The sequence below is a fragment of the Halyomorpha halys genome, unplaced genomic scaffold, assembly GCF_000696795.3.
Source record: "Halyomorpha halys isolate HHAL.00 unplaced genomic scaffold, Hhal_1.1 Scaffold684.1, whole genome shotgun sequence".
NCBI lineage: Eukaryota > Metazoa > Arthropoda > Insecta > Hemiptera > Pentatomidae > Halyomorpha > Halyomorpha halys.
In genome coordinates, this window is record NW_027109538.1 from 412,547 (window position 1) to 432,779 (window position 20,233).

At 29.5% G+C, this 20,233-nt stretch overlaps 2 protein-coding genes across 6 annotated transcripts in view; one reads left to right on the forward strand and one right to left on the reverse strand.

Annotated features, from left to right (window-relative positions):
- Window positions 1–4,790, reverse strand: part of LOC106685353 (uncharacterized) — a 58,143-nt gene extending 53,353 nt beyond the window's left edge. The window contains exon 1 of the mRNA XM_014427962.2: window positions 4,663–4,790. The gene's annotated coding sequence lies outside the window, so the exon portion shown is untranslated. The remainder of the gene's footprint in view (window positions 1–4,662) is intronic.
- Window positions 1–19,799, forward strand: part of LOC106685352 (kinetochore protein Nuf2) — a 56,087-nt gene extending 36,288 nt beyond the window's left edge. For 2 of the 5 annotated variants that reach the window (XM_014427959.3, XM_067047726.1), the window contains 7 exons: window positions 14,289–14,412; window positions 14,493–14,701; window positions 14,784–14,930; window positions 15,823–16,058; window positions 16,174–16,365; window positions 16,447–16,609; window positions 19,609–19,799. In XM_014427959.3, the coding sequence (XP_014283445.1) occupies window positions 14,400–14,412; window positions 14,493–14,701; window positions 14,784–14,930; window positions 15,823–16,058; window positions 16,174–16,365; window positions 16,447–16,609; window positions 19,609–19,644 (996 nt within the window). In that variant the 5' untranslated portion in view covers window positions 14,289–14,399 and the 3' untranslated portion in view covers window positions 19,645–19,799. Of the gene's footprint in view, window positions 1–10,180; window positions 10,460–10,780; window positions 10,904–13,230; window positions 13,428–14,288; window positions 14,413–14,492; window positions 14,702–14,783; window positions 14,931–15,822; window positions 16,059–16,173; window positions 16,366–16,446; window positions 16,610–19,608 lie in introns of those variants that run through there. The other 3 variants (XM_014427957.3, XM_067047725.1, XM_014427958.3) reach the window with 3 other exon arrangements.
- Window positions 19,800–20,233: the final 434 nt, after the last annotated feature.

Consider the following 20,233-nt stretch of genomic DNA (forward strand, 5'->3'; position numbering starts at 1 on the left):
TTAAAAAAAACAAAAACAGCGGGAGACCTAGGACCACAAAAGAGGACAGATTACAAAACATGATCGAAATGCAATCATCATGAATCATATAATTGAACATTTTTTATGCTGTTCCGACCCAAATGGAGTTCTTTATCAGAATAAAGACGGAACAAAGAAGTGATGATTAGGCACAAATCTATGATTAAGATTTCAATTATCATATTTGCTTTGTATCCAAAAGTGTCTAATCGGTTTTTTATTCTTTCCTAATTTACTCCTATAAAATCCTGAAATGTGGGTCGAAAAATATGGAAATAAAAAATTCAATATTGTAACTCGCTTCAACTTCAATATCCTCTTGTTTACTTTGTACTTTTATTTAGTTTTTTTTAATTTATTACCAGATCGATCCGTTGAGCATTACATGGCTATTATAACAGTTGGTTTTCTTTTGATAATTGATAATAAGGGAAGAAAGGGGGAGATTAGTCTAGTAAAAAAGACACACATATCTATTTTGTAGTTGTAATGATATAAATATAAAACTATGTTATAATCATAACAAATAAATATAAATAAAAATATATATATTAATAGTTATGTAACTAAAGAATAAAAGAGAAAAAAATCATATATATCCAATTAATAATAAAATCAATGACTTTGTAATGAAAAAAATATTTGAGAAAAAAGAAAGAGAACATAAAATAAATAATACTGATAATATTTAATATTAGTAATATTACAAATTAAAATTTAAAAAAAAAAATTTTATAACTATTTAAAAGATAGATACTTGAATAAATTGAGACATGAAAATTGGAAATCTATTTAGCATACAAATTTGATGCTATAATTGGCAGGACTTGTTTTGAAAATTCTCGGGATCTATTTGAATAATTTGAGCCATTAAAATTAAAAATCGACTTTGATTGGCCCTTCGTTCATTGGTGCCATAGGAACCATGGTGCAGTGGCCTTTGAATGAGATTTGAACCTTACCTAATTCGTGCGCTGTCTCAAAATCAGTTTATTTTTGGGATTTAAATAATAGGGCCCAATTTACGTTCCACGAGAACGTATTTAGGTATTAATGTCCGTGTCCAAATCTATAAAACTTAATTTGAACCGTTTCGATTCGCTGACTAACCTTTATCATAGTTCTGAAGCCTCAAACAATTTTATTGAAGTTACAGTTAAAATTTAAGAATTTAAATTGATATTTGTCACTTTTTCGTGAAATTTTATACCTCATTTTCAAGATCCATCGCTCCTGGGAACCGGAAAACCAATCTACAGTACCGTAATATATATATATATATATATGCACGATGTCCGTCGAATAAAACAGAAGTCATATTTAGTAACTATCAATAAAAATTTAATTATCTGTTACCAAATATTACTATATTTAAAAAATAAGAATACAAGTAACCCAATAACTTTTATCAACTGTAATCATAATTTATTTTCAAAAATAATTTATTATCAATTAACTGTTTAAATGTTTTATCCAGTAATCTTTTCAAATAAAAGTTTTTCATAACAGTTTCAGATTCTACAGGAGGAATAATTTTAGTCTCAAAAAATTGAACGAAGAAAATTGAAGTTTAATGTATAAATTTTATTGACATAATAAAATAACACAATTTTATGGTTATGAAAGAAATATTTTAATCCCTGAAAAATTTGTTTTACATAAATCAATCTTTCATAAATCGATGAGAAAAATAATGGTTGGTCAAAACAGGAAAAAAATGATGAAACAAACATATCACCATTCAATAGAACAACTCGTCTTTCGCAAGACGCCATTACATTTTCACTTTTTACAAGATGTGGACTAAAATAATTCTTTCTGTTTACTCCTGCGTTAACCTTAATGTTAAAAATAAAATATTCATTGCTACAATCATTTTGTCATAAACAAAATATTTCATGAGTTGTATATACGAAGATATATATTAATAATTTGGCTATAGTTTTATTTATTTATTTTATTAAGTGTTTCGACCACTAGGGTTATTTACATTGGAATTACAAAGTTAGTAGAAAACAATTCACAAATTCACAAAGTAGCAATTACAGAGTGAGAGTGAGAAAGTTACAATTACAATTTACATTTTACAACACAAAGTTACAATTACAATTGATATAGTTAGTAAATTAATATATTAAATTATGCATATACTGTAAATTATGCATGCTATAATTACAATTAGATTATATGTAATCATATATTTTAATATATTTTAGGAATTGAAAATGTTTTGTTGTTATAGGATATTATTTTTTTAAAAAATGGGTATTATAGTGGTTCAAATGTTCTTCCCAGGATCATTTTGATTAATATTTAATAATTAAAAATGACTCCCACTAAAAAAAAAAATAATAACCTCAATAAACTTGTTTATTATAAAATATTGATAGTAACAGTTTTTCTGGAAGTCAAGGGAAGAACTTCTCCGCTTAGTAACCCATATTAGATCAATAATATATATATTTCAACAATACTTTCACTATATGACATTTTTACTGATTTTTATTTTTTTTTTATTTCATGACACGATACAATATTGGTATTTAAATGAAAAAAAAAATCCCATAGGCAGATCTTATTTAATGGATTCCCTCTAAAACGGTTATGACTGCAAAATTTAAAACGGATTTTTTTAGCATTAAAACATCTAATGATAAGAATTCTTCTTATGAATTGCCTTAATTATTAACAAAGTATCATTTGAGTCAAAACTGAAAGTATATAAATTTGACGTGAGGTAAGACGTTTCTTATATTTGAAATGTTTGAACAAATCGAAAATTTTATTTATTTGTAACTTGATTTAATTAATTTTTCTGTAGTACTTATATTTTCTAACTAAACATATATGTTTTTTATATTATAGATTTTTTAAGCTTTATATTTATATTTTATTTATTTTTAAATTATGTTTAAAATTGCTTTCTTATACTCTATATTATACATTATTTTCTATTATTCTAATATTATTTAATTTTATTTATTAAATATAAATTTATATATCTAATTTGAAATAAATACGGATAAAACGAAATACATGGTTAGCAGTAGAAACGCGAGCAATTTCGGTGATATAGATATAGGAGGAAATACGTTTGAACAGGTAAACAGGTATAAGTATTTAGGTTCTACGGCAACTAGAAAAAACGAAATTGATCAGGAAATAAAAGCCTAGGTTGAAGGAGGGGAATGCTTGTTTTTTTTTTCAATTTCGAAACTGCTTAGCTCGCCTTCTATTGAAAAACTTAAAGATTAGAATTTACAAAACTATTATCCTTCCCACTTTTTTTATGGATGCATGGATGCATCTAACACTAAAAGATGAACAGCGCCTTAAGGTTTTCAAAAATAAAGGATTACATAAAATATTCGTAGCATTCCTAACGAGCGGATCCCTAAAATGTTAATAAACACTGAACCAACGGGTAAACGTCCGAGAGGTAGACTAAAACGTAAATGGGAGGATTGCGTTAAACCTGATTTAGTAGAATTAGGTTTGGAGGGTCATCACTGGAAAGATGTATGCAGAGAGCGATTGGTTCTATCGGCATCGAACCTTCGGGTTTGTTAGGCCTTTATTATTATTTTTATTTATTAAATGAAGTTATCTATTTAATGTTTACATTTTTTTTTTTTTTTTTTTTACAGAGAGTAACTTGTTATATTTGTTTTTATTAGTTGCATTATTTGTTTGTGTACTCTGTTATTATATTGTCTTGCTGTTGTAATATTTTTTATTTATTTATTAAACTTTTATTTAAATAAAACAAGCTGTCACACTAAGAATAATAATTATAACGATAGTGGTGAATACTTGATGATACCATAAATAAATATCAAACAAAAAATAAAGAAATAAGTATTAACTAAAATGAATAATAATAAAATAATATAGGCACATCGAAAAATAAACGTTAGAGGATAATTGAGTTAAATTATAGCAAAATAAGTAAACAACAAATGTAAATAATTAAATTAAAGTAAATAAAATAAAAATAACTTTTTTAGAGGGATCTCTAACCTAAAATAAAGTAATGATGAACAAAAGTAAGAAATAACTTACTTCGAAAGTCAAGAATTTGAATTTTATTTAACCATAAAGTAGATTTTACTCAATAAAGTCAGAATTGGAGTCTTATTGTTGAAAAACATTCAATTGTTTATATTTTATTTTATTTAACGAACAATGTTAAACATTTGGAACTTGTGAAATGATCAAGTCCATCATATTAGTTTGGGTGTATTTAAACATTTTAAGCTCTTTATTTCTTGTAAAAATTTACTCAGATTCAAATTGGTCTCATATTTATTGTATAAGTAGGATCGGAATCCTATAAGAAGGGCGAATCGAAAGAATTTTCTGTAAAGTATATTTTGTATTTTAACCTGCTTTGGAAAATTATTTTTGTTTTACAAAACCCATAATATATTTATATTTTTGAAAACCTTATATATATATATGATTATGTTTCACATATTTAAACCAATTGTTATCAATGACTGTTCCAGTAAAAAGGCTCTAACGCCAAATTTTCTAAATACCAAGTGGGATTTGTATTTAAAATGAAAAAATGTTTTATAAAATTTCGAGCATTCTGTTACATTATTCTAGATCTGAGAGTTGCAATGAGCTTTGTCCTACCTGATTGTGCTCGCCGAAGGACCTCTTGTTCACCCGCAGGATTCCCGAAGACTGAGCCGCGAACAGAACACAGGAGGGGATCCTCGCCTCAGGTAGGGAGGGCGGAACCGTCCGTGCTTCACTACATTGCCTCTGGATTAGGAGGGTTCCTGTCTTTAATACCAAGATCCGTGTACATCCAACAAAATAAATTAAGTCGGTTACGAATAGAATATAAATATAGTGAAACTTCTATCAACGGACACACTCTATAACGGAGACTCCATCTTAACGTTAAATTTTATTTAGGGATCATTTAATTAAATTTTTTATTATAATCTGAAAACTGTATACCAACGAACATTTTGAATTATTTTTTTGGGAGTTCTATCAATGGGTAGATTATCCAAATGTTTGTATCTTTTTATACAATATATATATATATATTTTTATACAATTATAAATAACATTACATAAATATTGAAGAATGAATGGAATATCAACAATCTTCCAGAATTACACAAATATATATTTATGAAGACATTTTATGTCTAGGTAATTAAATTAAAAAGTTTCTGATAAACATTTAAGATTATTACGGAGATTGAATTTATAGGTTATAGGTACTATTTATATGATTTTTTTTTTCATCTACAACCTATATTGCGTTTTTTCTTTATTTTTTTTCTTTATATAAAAAACATTGAGTAAATTGATGGCAATAGCCGAAAAAATTCAAAAAGAACCAAACAAATGTGTGGATATCGACGTTAGTTGCTATCTTTGTTTATCAAACATTTGTACAAGTATTGGATTTTTGGAAAGCGGCAAATGTGTAAATCCAGCATAAAATGCAGTTATTATTGAATCTGAAGGTTGGAGAAACTCTTTAATTTATTAAAACACAGAAATCGTAAATACGTATCTGTGCTACAACAATGATAACTGAACACAAACGTATGGATACTTTGCAAGCCTTCTTGGATTTGTGCCCAAAAAAAATCAACTAGTCCATCTAAAAAACTTATACCAGCCTCTCCAAATAATCCATCCACAAGTTTGCAAACGTGTAGATGTACCTTGTAAGTTCGAAGAAAATATGCATTTAAAAAAACAAATGCATCGTTCTTAAAAAAATTCATAAGATCAGAAAAAAATATATATCTATTCTAAAAAATTATGCTTAGATTGACTAGATTGACGCCTTCATTTTTTTTTAATATTTCTTTCTTTTAGTATGTGGACCTGTCGATTTGTATGTTTTAACTTATTTATTGTTTACCTTATTTATTCATTCAAGTTTTTCTTTTAACCAACTTTTTTATTATATTTCCTTTTAAATCTATATATTAGTTTTGTTTTGGTAAAATTTATTTATTTATTTGTTTTTCTGTAAAATGATCTACAGCTATGACTATTAGTTCTCTGGTTTGATTTCACATTGCTGTCTATTGATGAATTTGTTTAATAGATAATAACTGGAGAGGATCTGAGAAAATGGATTGGGGAGATTGAATTTGTAGATCAAATAAAATAAAAATTGTGAAATGGAACGAAATGGTGAAGTGGAAGGAACAAGAAAGGGAAGGAAAAAAGGAATAAATTGAAATATTTGTATTTAGTGTGTAGACTAGAATTGATTGTAAAAGGAAACTGTGGGGGGGGGGGAGGGAGAGGGATTGTTTTCTTTCTTTTTATTATATCATGGTAAATATAATCACAGATTGATAGATATGCTGTGTAATGTAGCATCCCGATGTATTTGGGCAGCATGGATGAATAAAGCATTTCTCTCTCTTTAAAAGTCATATTAATTATTTCGTACTTCAACGTATCATAGCTTAAGCGACGAGATGTTCATAATTGTATTATTTTTATATTTACTCCTTCTTAACGGACTCCTCCGTATGACGGACAAAATATCCTTCCCTGTAATGCAAACGTTTTACTACAAAGATGGCCATATGGTACAATAATAGCTATGATAAAAGTGAATCAATCAAGTCATTTAGTTTAAAACTTCATAATGTAAAGTTTTACGAACCCATCTTCAGATAAATCGATAGATTCTGCTCCAGGACGTGATTAGCGCAATGCAGTTTAAAACTGGCTTTCTACAACTCCAAATAGCTCTGGAACGTTTCTTGTAGTTGCAAATGAATCTACGGAGAGATCCTCATGCTTCTTTGTTCTTGTCCATTATTTGGCAAAGGTTACCTTCACAATCTTTCCAGTTGCATTCCAAAAAAGCATTTGTTCCAACTCTCAACCAAACTCCTTTTGTGATCGCGATTTATTTTTGAAATTTTAGGAAAGCTTGGACCATATGCATGATTTTGAAAATTTAATCAATATAAGCTAAATAGTATCGTATGATTACATTTTATCATTATATGCAAGGTTTCAAATCAATATTTACTTATAGCAACCTCGTAATAGAAACAGTTTCAACAAACAAATGACGATATCAAGTGATTTTTATTCAACAGTATTTATGATGTTACCTTGCACAATGGTCCAAAGAGGCTAAAGAAATCAATTTTTGATACTAAAATTTGACTTTGTATTTTGAATACAGAAGAAATGAGGAACCGAAACCCATGCTTTATTTTCAAAAGTTATAAGATAAAAAGATTCGTCACTTACCTTTTTTTCTGTGTATGTAATCATACATTAAATGTTTCGGAAGATCTATGATTGACCGTGTGTAATAATAAAAGAAATATGGTCCGGGTTCGGTCAAATAAAAACTCAAATAGTGGTTAAACTACTCGTCCCACGTTGCAGGGCTTCATCGGGGCTAAAAAAAGATACAAACACTTAATTGATGTGAACATAAATGAACAAAGTAAATGAAAAATTAAAAAGGTATACAATGAAATGTAAAAATTAAATAAGAATTATAAGAGGTTATAGACAGATAAAAAGAAGAAATATAAAATAAAGTAAAAACTAAGAGATGGAAAAAGGGGGATACGAATAAAATCAACGTACCTTTCAGTCTAGAAGTCAGAGCGAAATTGTACTGTTTTGACGGAAGGATGTTATAGAGAACAGTAAGGATTGTCAGTTAAAATACGTTACATTTGAAAATAATCGTAAAGCAAACAGTATAGAAAATTAAAGAAAATATTAAACATATAAAATTAAATGATAATATACATAATAGCGGGGGGAGGGAGAAATTGTTTATTAAATAAAAATGATAAATATCCCCGGATAGATCACACAGTAAATGAATAATTATTACAATAAACATAATATGATGAAGAAAATACAGTATACAAAATAAATAGGGATACAGAGGTGTGTAAATTATATAATAGAAACATTAATAATAAAGTAATTAATATAAGTAAACTTAAGTTGGAAGTAACATATAAATATAAATTAAAAATAAGATACATAAATATAGAAGAAAAAGAACGGATAGTAAATATTAAATATAATGTAATAAAATTAAATTAAGTATGGGGGTGAGAATTTAAAATATAAAACCAGGTAAAAGACATGACAGGAAAGTGGGATTATGAAATGCAGAACCAAGAGAAAAGAAGAATTATGGGTAACATCGAAGTTAAAAGAATGATTGAGGTTTAAAGCGTGTTCTGAAAATTTAGAGGAAAATGGGTTACAGGAGTTGATTAAAGTTTTGTTCTGGAAAATACGGTTTTTAAGTTGATTCTTAATTTCGCCGATTTAGAAAGAATTACAACATGGGATAAAACAAGGAATCCAGTAAACTACATTGGAACGGTGTAAAAAAGGAATAAGGTCTTTTAAATTGGAAAAAAGATAGGAAATTTTATTGTGGGACTTAAGCCCTAGACTTAGTCCTAGCTTAGACTTAGCCCTAGACTTGAAGACGCAAGGTAGGAATAGTGGATCGTAAGGATTTTTGTATATTGTTAGAAATAATGGTCTTATAAGGAAGGGACCTTACTGAAAAAGAGGTGGAGTAGGTTAAGAAGAGGAACACTAAGATTTATTTATTCAAGTTTTACGTTTCATTGTATACCTTTTTAACATTTCATTTACTTTGTTCATTTATGTTTACATCATTTAAGTGTTAGTATCTTTTTTAGCCCAGATGAAGCCCTGCAAGGTGGAGCGAAACGTAGGCTCAATATAAATAGTTTAATCACTATTTCAGTTTTTATTTAACCGCACCCGCACATTCTTCCTTTAATTTCATATTTTGCAAAACAATTATGTAGTAAAACAAAGTCCTAATTTAATTTTTTTTTCTGTTTTCGTAACTTACCTAAAACGGCTGCCACCTAAATTTACATTTTCAAGGAACTATATATTTATCTAGAAATTACAAACCTATTCTTATCTAAAGGGGACTACATGTTGGCCAAGCCAAGGCGAACTCAGACATACGCGAACATGTGGATTGGTGGCTTGTACGAGTTGGCTTAAGCTCGTTGCCGCGGCGTCGAGAGTCGGTTTTTTGGACACAGAAGGGGTTCGTGAAAGCGCTCGTGTAGTAGAAGAAACATAATAGTGTCCTATGAAAATCTTATAATCTTAAAGGCGGATCCACATGTTGGCCGTTCGCCACGAATCGGAGAACTGTACAAATGCTCGGTAAACAAAGAGCGGACCATCCACATGTCAGTGTTATTCAGAGAGGCAAGGCGGACGTATAAGTGGTTTAAACCATTGCACTGGGATTATATTATTTTTATTACAAAAAAAAAAGAAAATTAAATATAAATAAATAAGATTAAATATAAAACTTAACTACAACCTCCTAACAGCTCTCAGTTGCAACTAGACAAAGAACAATGGTGGAGATGCTACACGAGCGCTCTCACGAACCCCTTTGATCTGTGTTCAAAAACAGACTCTCGACGGATCGGCAACGAGCTTAGGCCAACTCGTACAAGCCACCCATCCACATGTTCGTGCATGTCCGAGTTCGCCTTGGCTTGGCCAACATGTATAGGCCCCTTAGCATCTCCACCATTGTCTAGTTGCAACTGAGAGCTGTTAGGAGGTTAAAGGTGTTTGTTGGTACTTTTTATAAGTTTTATATTTAATCTTCTTTTTTTTTTTTGTAATGAAAATAATATAATCCCAGGGCAATGGCTGAAACCACTGTACGTCCGCCATGCTTGCCTCTCTGAATAACACTGACATGTGGACTGTAGTTTAAGTTTTCATTCCGAGGGGCCGTCATGAAATAAAAATCAATCCCTCCTCCCATGCCGGATTCGTAATAAACTGAAAACCTATTCAGCCATTATTTTGGTATTTGCTTCAAAGAAAAAAAGTGAAATTCATGGTATGAATGAAGCATTCGTGGCCCCCCTCACTTCAAATTTTAAAATTTTCTCAGTTGTCTATCAGTAGTATTATACTACACGATCAATCTGGACATCCATCTTTGTTTTATCTATCTTTCCGAATGTAGAAGACCTGTAGGGTTCTTTTAATTCCAAGAAATCTTTATAAAGATGTAAATCGATTAATTCAATTCAATTACAGATTCGATATGCGAATCGATTGTATTGGCTCCTGATAAGAGTTTAACCGCCTTGTAAACAGTGAAATTTTGAATATTGTTTTAGTTCGTTTGAGGTTGTTTCATTAACCTGTTCAATTTTTATTCATAACTAATTACTTTTATATTTATTCGGAGCAGTTATTCATTGCAAAGATGGAAAAATTAGTTGACGTAATACATGCATTCTTTCCTGATTTTAATATGTCAATAAATGATCTTAAAAATCCAACAGTGACTTTTGTTAGGGATTTTTACAGTCGTGTTCTTATTGAACTTGGCGTTGATTCTGAAAATCTTAGAAAGGTAAGTTTCTCACCATATTTATTATATAATTCATAGCTATATTGTAGTTATAAACGATTTTGTATATCAAAAACAAGGTAAGTATTGGTTCTAATGTATAACTGTGTAGTATAAAAATTGAAAGAATATGTATGTTCATCAACAAACATATTTTTTTTTTTATGTCAATTGTTTTATATTGATCATATTAGTGTATCTCAAAATATACCTCTGTCAAAAATTGATAGATTCTATAAAGTGATTCGAGTTGTAGTCTATATGAATTGAATTCTTCTAAAATGTATTATCTTACTTCAAAACATGACATATTGAATTTAATTGTTTATAGGAGATGTTCAGGTTTGCGGTCAAGAAAAACAGAAATAGTTATCAAATGTTTATTGATTGCTAACATTTTGAATTACAATACAGGTCTTCATGAGGGCCATTGTAAAAACATACTAAGTAGGTAAAGCAAATATAAGAGTATAAAAGTGACATATAATTAAAACAGGTTACTTATGTATTAACGCCACTGCAGCAAAAATTCTACTAGTGCGCCAATCTTCACCTAAAGTTTTTGCAACGATTTATAGAATAAAAAACTTTATGTAAAATCAAAACACTTTAAAATTCAAAACATTTTATTTATGTAAAGTTGTCAATCACATTTCAGTGGAAAATGGGCCGATATGGAATTTAATATAGATTCAAAACAGTCTATTTTCTTTCACCTGATGCTGTCGCCAAATGAACTCTGATAATTAAGGTTTCTAATGCTGTCTCGCTGTCCGCCTGTTTCTCTTGTTCCTCCATTTTGCACTACCCCACATTCTCTCAACTGTTTGTGTATGAATTCCTGTATCAGGATCAATAAAATTGTATTTATGATTAACCTTAGCATGTAGGAATCCTTTTATATAACAAATACAATAATTGTTTGGTAACCTTTCCAACTGTCAGAATAAATTGTGCTACCATCTGGAATGTTTTTAATAATTTTATCAAGAAGGGTAGAGCCAATTCTATTAGGAACAGTCACAACAAACGAATCTTTTGTTCCTCTACATATACCACCTAACACTCACTGTTCGGGTAATGCTCAGTCACAATTATTTTTTTGTTTAGAAAACAAACTTTTATCAATTTCCACAATGCGATTTGGTTCTTCTATCTTCTTGTTTAATTTATATCCAAGATACATAATTCACACATGTAATTATTCCATTCTATAACAGTTTTATCTGATACCTCAAGCTGCTTTTCACAAAATTTAACCAATGTCAGCTCCTCACTCCAGCAGTATGTGAATCTTAATGTAGGTTTTTTAGGTGAAATATTTCGCTTCTGAAGAAATAAAATTGCATCTCATTCTGTTTTTGGCAAATCCCAAGTACACATTTTTGTAGCACTAAAAAATGGGGTCAAAAAGCAGCAAACAACAAGGCAACAAGGAAACCAAAGATAACTTCGTGCGAGTACGAACAAGAAGATTGCTGTGTGCGAACAACAAGATAGTTCTTTATTGGCGCATTAGCAGAATTTTTGGTGCGGTAGTGTTAATACGTAAGAACTTAAAGCAGATGTAAAGGTAGAGGTATAAAAAGACATTCATATAATTAAACTAACATAAATCAAAATAGTAAGAACGTGAAAGATGAATAGAAGAAGTATATCTTTAATTAACTTATAGAAATATTTTATTATAATGTAATAAAGATATGTTAACTAACATAGTAATAAATAATGAACTGATAAAAAAGAAAGAATATATATATTACCAAACAATTTTATTAATTAACCTAGTAGATATATTAACTGGTGTAGTAATTAATAAAGACCTGACAAATTAATAATATTGAGGCTGTATTAAATGTTAGTCTATAGAATTTCTTTCTTATCAGTTCATAACTCATTACTTCATTGTGCTATTCAATATATTTTTTTCATCTTTAACTTCCTTTATATTTTTATTTATGTTAGTTTGTTTACTTTACTTAGAATATTTTTATTTTAGTCCTGATGAAGATCTCCGTTGTGAGTCAAAATGTTGGAAATCAATAAATATTTAATAACTAGTTTTATTTTCTTAACTGCAGCCCTAAATATCTCCTTATGATTCAGGCATAGTTAATCATCTTTATATAATTTGCTTTTTTTTTTTTTAAGTCTGCTGTCAATTGAAAACATTTTCTACTAATAAAACAAATCAGCCTCACAGCTTACGAGAGCTTGGTCTATAACTTCTTTTAGCTTCATATTTCTAGTTTTCCAATTATATATCTCTTGCGGGATCTACCTGTTTGCCACTTGCCGAAAATCCAAGACTTGTACAACTGCTTGTCAAGCAAAGGAAGTAAAATACGTTGGTATCCACTGCTTGTTATGTTCTTTTTAATTTTTTCGGCTACTACATTCGATTTACTTAAATTTAGTTATAAAAAGAAACAAAATAAAGATAAGCGAAAGAAAAAGGAAACGTAAGTATCAGCAATATAGGTTGTAAATGATAAAAATTAATAGAAATATTACTACATAATCTATAAATTCAACGTTCGTCCTAGAATTATTATCAGAAACTTTTTTAATTTAATTATCTAGACATATAATGTCTTCTTAAATATATATTTGTGACAAAATTTAAAATAATGTATTTACACCAAATCGATAGAATTTTAAAATATACAATCTTAAACTAGAGTTAATTATAGAATTCGAAGGTTGGAGAAATTCTCTAATTAAATAAAACACAAAGAGCATAAGAATTCATCTGTTGGCAGTTCTAAAACAATGTAAACTGGAAAAAAGTGAGGATGCAGTGCAAGCACTCTTTAATTTATGCCCAAAAATTGGCCAACTGGTTGGCTGCAAATTTAGGCCATCTTGTACCAGCCAATCCAAATATCCTATCCAAATGCTTGCGCATGTGCGATTTCGCCATTATTTGGCAAACATGTAGGGGTATCTTGTTATGTTCAAAGGATTGCTTGTAAGTTTAATTTTTTTTATGTAGAATTTAGTTGTTTATTTTGTAAACTTTAGATGTTAATAAAATATTTTAAAGTATTATTATTTATTTTTGTAACTGTCTTCCTGATTAGTATGTATTATTGAATTTTCTGTAGCAGTTCCAAAGTATTATAATTATGATTATAGTTTTTAAACCTACGCTGCTATTGTTATTGCTTTGATTGGACAGCTGTCGACTTAACCTTGTCTCAGAGATCTTCAATTCCCAATGGATCCTTTACAGTTGATGTCAGGCCCAAAATGCAGAGTTTCAGATTATTACCAGCAGCGATGGCCCATTAAATATAAATCAGGTTATAGCATTGAGGCAAATAAGACAGGCGTGTAAGGTTGTAGAGCTTAGTAACAAATGGATTCCTTAAAATGTTACTAAATACAGAACTGACAGGTAAAAGTCTGGGGCTTGACAATTGTATAGGTGGGAGGATTGCCTCAAGACTGATTTATTAGGTTTAGGTTTCACTGGAAAAATGATATAGGACTGACCCTAAAAAGGAGGTTTAGTCGGGTGAGTTTGCCGGGAAGGATTGTCTTATAATATTTTTAGTGTCATGATCCATTGTGGGATTGTGACATGTCATGCATCGAATAATGACATACTTGCTATAAGTGTCTGTTTTAAAGATAAGATATTATAGATAGATAAGATAGTAAGGCACCACAGAGGATGGAAGTGACAGGTTTCATATTTTTAAATTTTAGCCACTTTTAAATATTGCTTGATTTAGCTATTTTAAGTCTCCTCTTTCCATTTTTATTATAGTGTTTTTATTGAAATGATTTAATTGTTTGAAACTGAATTTAATATGTTTAATTTAAGCCTCAACTGGATCAACTTGAATATGCTGAAGGTATTGAACTACTGCATGTACTTAATTTGATAACTGCTATAAACACCGCATTCCCATTTATAAATATTAACCTTTTCGACATGCTTCAACCAAGTAAGTTTCATTTTATTGTAATCTGATTTACATTTTTTATTTGTGCGATATTGACCATGGGTCAATCTATTTATGTTTAGCTCCTAAAAGAAACGCTATGCTGATGTCGAAAGTGATGAATTTCATGGATTTCTGTGAAAGGCGAGTCGCTGCGAACAATGATGAAATAAGAAAATTCCAGGAAGCAAAAGATATCGAGAATCACCTTATGGAAACTATCGATATGAAAGCCAAAGAACTGAATGATTTAGCTTGTGAATTAGAATCCTGTCAAAGTGGAAGGCAAGAGGTATATAGTTCATTTACGCTTCAACTATTTACTTTTATGTGAACTGTTTTATGTAATTATTAATTTTTATTTTTTTTAACAGCTGAAAATAGAAATAGAATCATTGGAAAATGGATGTTATGAAAATAGGAAATACAATGCTAACTTGAAGGAAAACATACAAAGGCTAGAAGAAAATTTAAGTATTGTTAACAAAGAAGCGGAAACTTTGAAACTTGAAATTAGTTCAGTAAGTAACCTGAATATGACTTATTTAATTGTAAATAAAAAAATCTTTAATTGTTATTCACTGGTTTATTATTATTACCGTTACATTAAGAGATGGGTTATACAGGTAGATAGAAGTCTCCAAATAGAAATAAAAGAATGACAAATTTTAGAAGTCAAGACAAATCTCATGTAGAGAAGAAGTAAAACAAATAATAATTAAGATCGGACTGGATAATGGACGGTTGTCTGAAATGTCCAAAGATTAAATAAAGAGACAAGAAGTTATGAGGGTTTTCCCTTTAAAAGAAAACAATAAGTTCAACATATTTTGATTGAATGCTTGGAAGCAAATCAAATAATAAAATTATTGGTTAATATGGGTGACAAAAGGAACCATACATTAGAATTAGGAAATATAGTGAAGAAATTACCAACCCTTATTTACAAAGATGAAGACATCTATGTACGCAGTACGATTTATTTTTGGGATAACCCAGTATTACGCTGAGCTGAAGTGGCTCTTTCCACTTCCGATTTAATAATTATAATTCCTAGTAATTAGAACTCAGTGCGTCTCATATAACCTACAATACCTGCATTTCAAATCATATTTTCAAGTAATCCAAACATTTTGAAAAAAAATTGTATTCCCTGAACCATATTACAAAATTTACTTTGTTTTTTACTTCACTTATATGAAATGTTAATGTAGGTGTTCTCCAAATTTCCTACTTCAATAAGAAGAGTTCCACCAACGAAAAAAAGGTTGTTCTAATGTAGTGGAGAAATTAATAGCTCTTTCAAAATATTTCTACACAATGCATTTATTCGCTCCCAATCCATTGATTTTTCGCTAATGACATTTTTATTTAAAGTCATTTTGTTTCTTATTTAAAAAATTTTTTTTTTAGGTTACTCGTGAAATGGATGCACTAAAGAGCCAGATAGTTGTTAATCCAATGGAAGAAAAGCGTGAACTCGATGTCAAGTTAAAGCATAAAGATGGAGTTTTGGAAAAGAAGAAACAACTCGAAGACAAATTAAAGGAGTATAAAGAAGTTAAAGAAAAAATGCAACTTCAATTGGATATGATGGAAAGGAGAGTTGTTCCAATTATTAAAGAACTGGAAGTGTTACGTCTTTCTCAGTATGTTTATTTATATTCTCATAGTTTATCATATCAGTCATTTAATTTAAGAAGCTATTGATTTTTGTAAGAAAAAACAATTTTTCTTTGGTTGATCATAATTTTTGAATTATAGGGAAATGGCAGTATCAGCGCAAAAGGCGAAAAAAGAATTAGAAGAATTGCAAAAGGCAAAAGAGCGTTGTGTTGAAGAATTAGACGAAATTCGTAAAAATTGTGCTATAGAAGAAAGCAATTTAAAAAGTCAGATTTCGATCATAGATAAAGAAGAAGAATTACATAGGAATACGTTAGATGAAAAAAAGAGGTATATGAATTTATGAGGTTTTAAGTTTTAGTAATTTTATAAAAGCTTTAGAATTTAATATTATTTCAATTTGTTTTATAGTGAATACACACAGAAATCCAAAAACCTCAAGAAACAACAAAAAATGTTGAAAGAAGAACTTTCGTCTGTTAATAGAGAAATTTCAAACCTGGAAAATGATTACCATGAACTGCGGTCTAAATTTTCCATTGCAGTACAGGCATTGCATTCTAAATTAAATGAGGTGAATTTTATTTGTATACTAGTTGTAATATTGATATTTTCAAAATAAGTAGAAATAATTGTGAAAAATATCTACATTCCTTTATTGATATTGTTAAAGTCAACTCAAATTGACGAAGGAAAGCTCTAAAGAAAAAGAAAAAAACTGGCTCATAATATAAACATTTATTTGGTTAGGCCAACAATAGAAAATATAAAAAATAAAAGAGTTAAAATAAAATAATGAATACAAGTCAAAATAAAAGGTCCCTTAGGCAAAAATAAATTAGCAAAGCTAATTATGAAATGAAAGAAACAAAATCAATAGATATATATAAAATAAGATACTGGATGACGGTACAGAAAAAAAGATGATCTACTCGGATAGGTCCGAGGAAGATATTTAGCTGTTAAGATGTGAAGGTCACCGCCGCAAATCTCAAACTGGTCAAAAGTTGGTGAGCCTATGTCTGTGCCTGGCTCTTTAATGCATTCAGTATTCAAACTTTTAATTACCCCAATTACATTCATAAACGCAGTGGACTGTATTATCTATTTATCACGATCAACAGTCAAGATGTACGAAAACCAAAATGGCCACACTGGCACTTAACGAGGGCAAACAGGGTCTGGTTATTGCAATGATCAAAATGTTTTTATTTAAACCACATGTCATACTAATACACAGAGTATGATAATGCACTATAATAGTAACAATTAACTATACAAAAAAGAGTTCTTCCCAGCACCTACTATCTAATCTTAAAGTCTTATTTAGAAGAGAGATACTTCTGGATTCGACAGGGCTCATCACTATCCTCATATTTCGCAGCAGAAGCTGGGATTCAGCAGGGATCTATACTAGCGCCATTATTATACACATTGTATACCTCCGATTTACCCACAATGGAACACACTCTCACGGCCACATATGCCGACGACGCAGCCATTTTAGCCAAGCATGGCGACCCAGCACAAGCCTCAGAACGATTACAAATACACCTAGCTCACATCCATGAATGGTGTATCAAATGGAAAACAGGGATAAACATTGAGAAATCAGTTCAAATAACTTTTACGCTCCGTCGTGGTCTATGTCCTCCTGTTTTTCTAAACGAACAAAGTTTAACCCAGACAGACAAAGTAAAATACCTTGGACTGACATTAGACAAACGACTTACATGGACCTCCCACATAAAAATAACAAAACAAAAGCTATATTTCAGACCTAAATTATTATTTCACCTTTTAAATAAACGATAAAAATTACAACTTTCAGAAAAACTAAAGATTTATACTTACCTTCTCAGACCAATTGGGACTTACGGTGCACAAATTTATGGATATGCCAAAAAAACTAACTTACTGAAACTGCAACAGTTTCAATCAAAATTACTAAGACTGATCAGTAGCGCTCCCCCCTACATCACTAACAAGAACTTACACAAAGACTAACGAATTCCCAAAGTACAAACAACCATTAAATCATTATATAAACGGTTTCACTACACACTTCCAACACACACTAACCCTCTAATTCAAGGACTATCAACACTAGACTTACCAGAAAAGAGACGACGTTTACGAAGGAGCTGGAATAGGGACCTCTTAAATTGATTTTTAAATTTCAATTTTAATGGAGAGGCATCATTGGATGACCTTAACCTTCATGACTTTTTTTTTTTTCTCTCTCTTTCTACATCTCATTCGCTAGTTGTAAAAATACTTTTACAGTTTTGAATAAACTAAATAAAGTAAAAAAAACAATACAAATGTCCAAACAAACACATAGCGTACGCAGGCATGGCTGGTAATGAATTATATTAGACAACTGATTTAAAATGCAGATGGTTGTTCTGTTGCTAAGCGACACTTTAGGAACTGTGTAACAATCCTTAGCAACTGTTACTTTTACATTTAATTATTATAATACAAATATATAATACATATGTTTCTGTTCTAATAAACAAAAATTTCAAAGAAAACAGTACAAATAATAAATGTAATTATCCAAAAACTAATATTAACTAAATACTATTTAAAAATATGTACAAATTAATTAAACATGGCGTTAACAGATATGTTTATGTAATTTAAATAATTATTTTATTTAACTTCTGGCCTAAATAAAAGTAAACAGCAGTAGTAATATGGGCAAAAGATCACCCATTTTAATAAAAATAGTTTTTTGTCCACTGAATTAGTCATCTTTTACTTTCACTTACCTATGTATATATGGAATATATGTTGTGATATCCTCTTTTTGTATGATTAGTTAATTTTTATGTATAAATAGTTTTTAATATGTTAATATTAGTTGATTTTCTTTTATTTAACCGAAACAAGCTAACCAATTTCATCATTCAGAAGATATGGAATCCAAAACAAATTTATTTTAAAATATTTAAAGATGGTGGCATGCATCATTCCGAAGTTTTGTGGCATTACTACAATGTTGATTACAGTAGATTGAAATGTTTTAAACTTTAATTGGAGAAGTTTGTCGGGGAGTGCGGTCAGCAAAGAAAAACATAAATAAACAAAACCATATTTATTTATTTTATGCCGTGGTTTTGTTTATTTATGTTGTTCTTTGCTGACCGCACCCCCCCCCCCGACAAACTTCTCCAATCATTAATCTACGGTCAACTATCTACACCTTGTTTTAAACTTTGGTTGTTTCTCGAACACCATTATAGTACAAGTTAATTCAAGAAGACATTATGGCAATAACAATTATTAATGAAGTATTTACATCGTGAATCATTGCAAGTAAATCAGAGCGGTTTTAAAAAAATTGATTTTTCTAAAGACAGGAGAAAGAAAGCTGGCCTCTTGCTTACGGACTAGTTGGTGGTGGAGTATATATATGTTGTAAAATTGATCACAGCTAAAGTGGCGATATATCATTCAAAAGTTTTCTTATTATATCTATGATGAATATTCTGTAATAACCAAATCTAATTATTATTAGAATGCTTATATTATATGAGTATATAATATTCTGCTTTTATTTTTCAGATTACTCAAGGTAAACAACATATATTTGATTATTGATGGGAAACAAAAGCATATTGCCTTTATATAAATTTACTGATCTGCTTAATTACTGTTGTACATAGATGTTTTATTTACCTAAAATATTATTGTTCACTTTTTATAACAAATATTTATAAATTTTAAAATAATTTAATAAAATGTTTATAATAAATTATTTTGTTTGATTCCTCAGAAATTTAAATTATAAATTCTGCTAGTTAATATTCCTAATAAGAACAATTTTTCATTAAGAGGTTTCTTGATTGTCTTATAACTTTTTCTCTTACAATGATTTGAGAACCATTTATGCCTTTAAAGGCATATGATCAGGGATTAAATGATTAGTGGTATCTGCTATTTTGAGGCAGAACTTTCTGATTTCATTCAGGGTTCAATAGGTCTTGATTTCCTATTTCAGTATATAGGTCTTGATTATCTATTTCCTTTCCCAGAATCTTTTCTTTCTCTACTGAATCATTTTTTCAGTCCTTTTCTTATTCTTAGTCTTCTATAGATACTATTATATGCCTTCCTATGGATCATCTTCAGATATGCAAGCATTCTTCTCATATATAGCATTCTTCTCATCTTTTCCAAGTCAGACTGC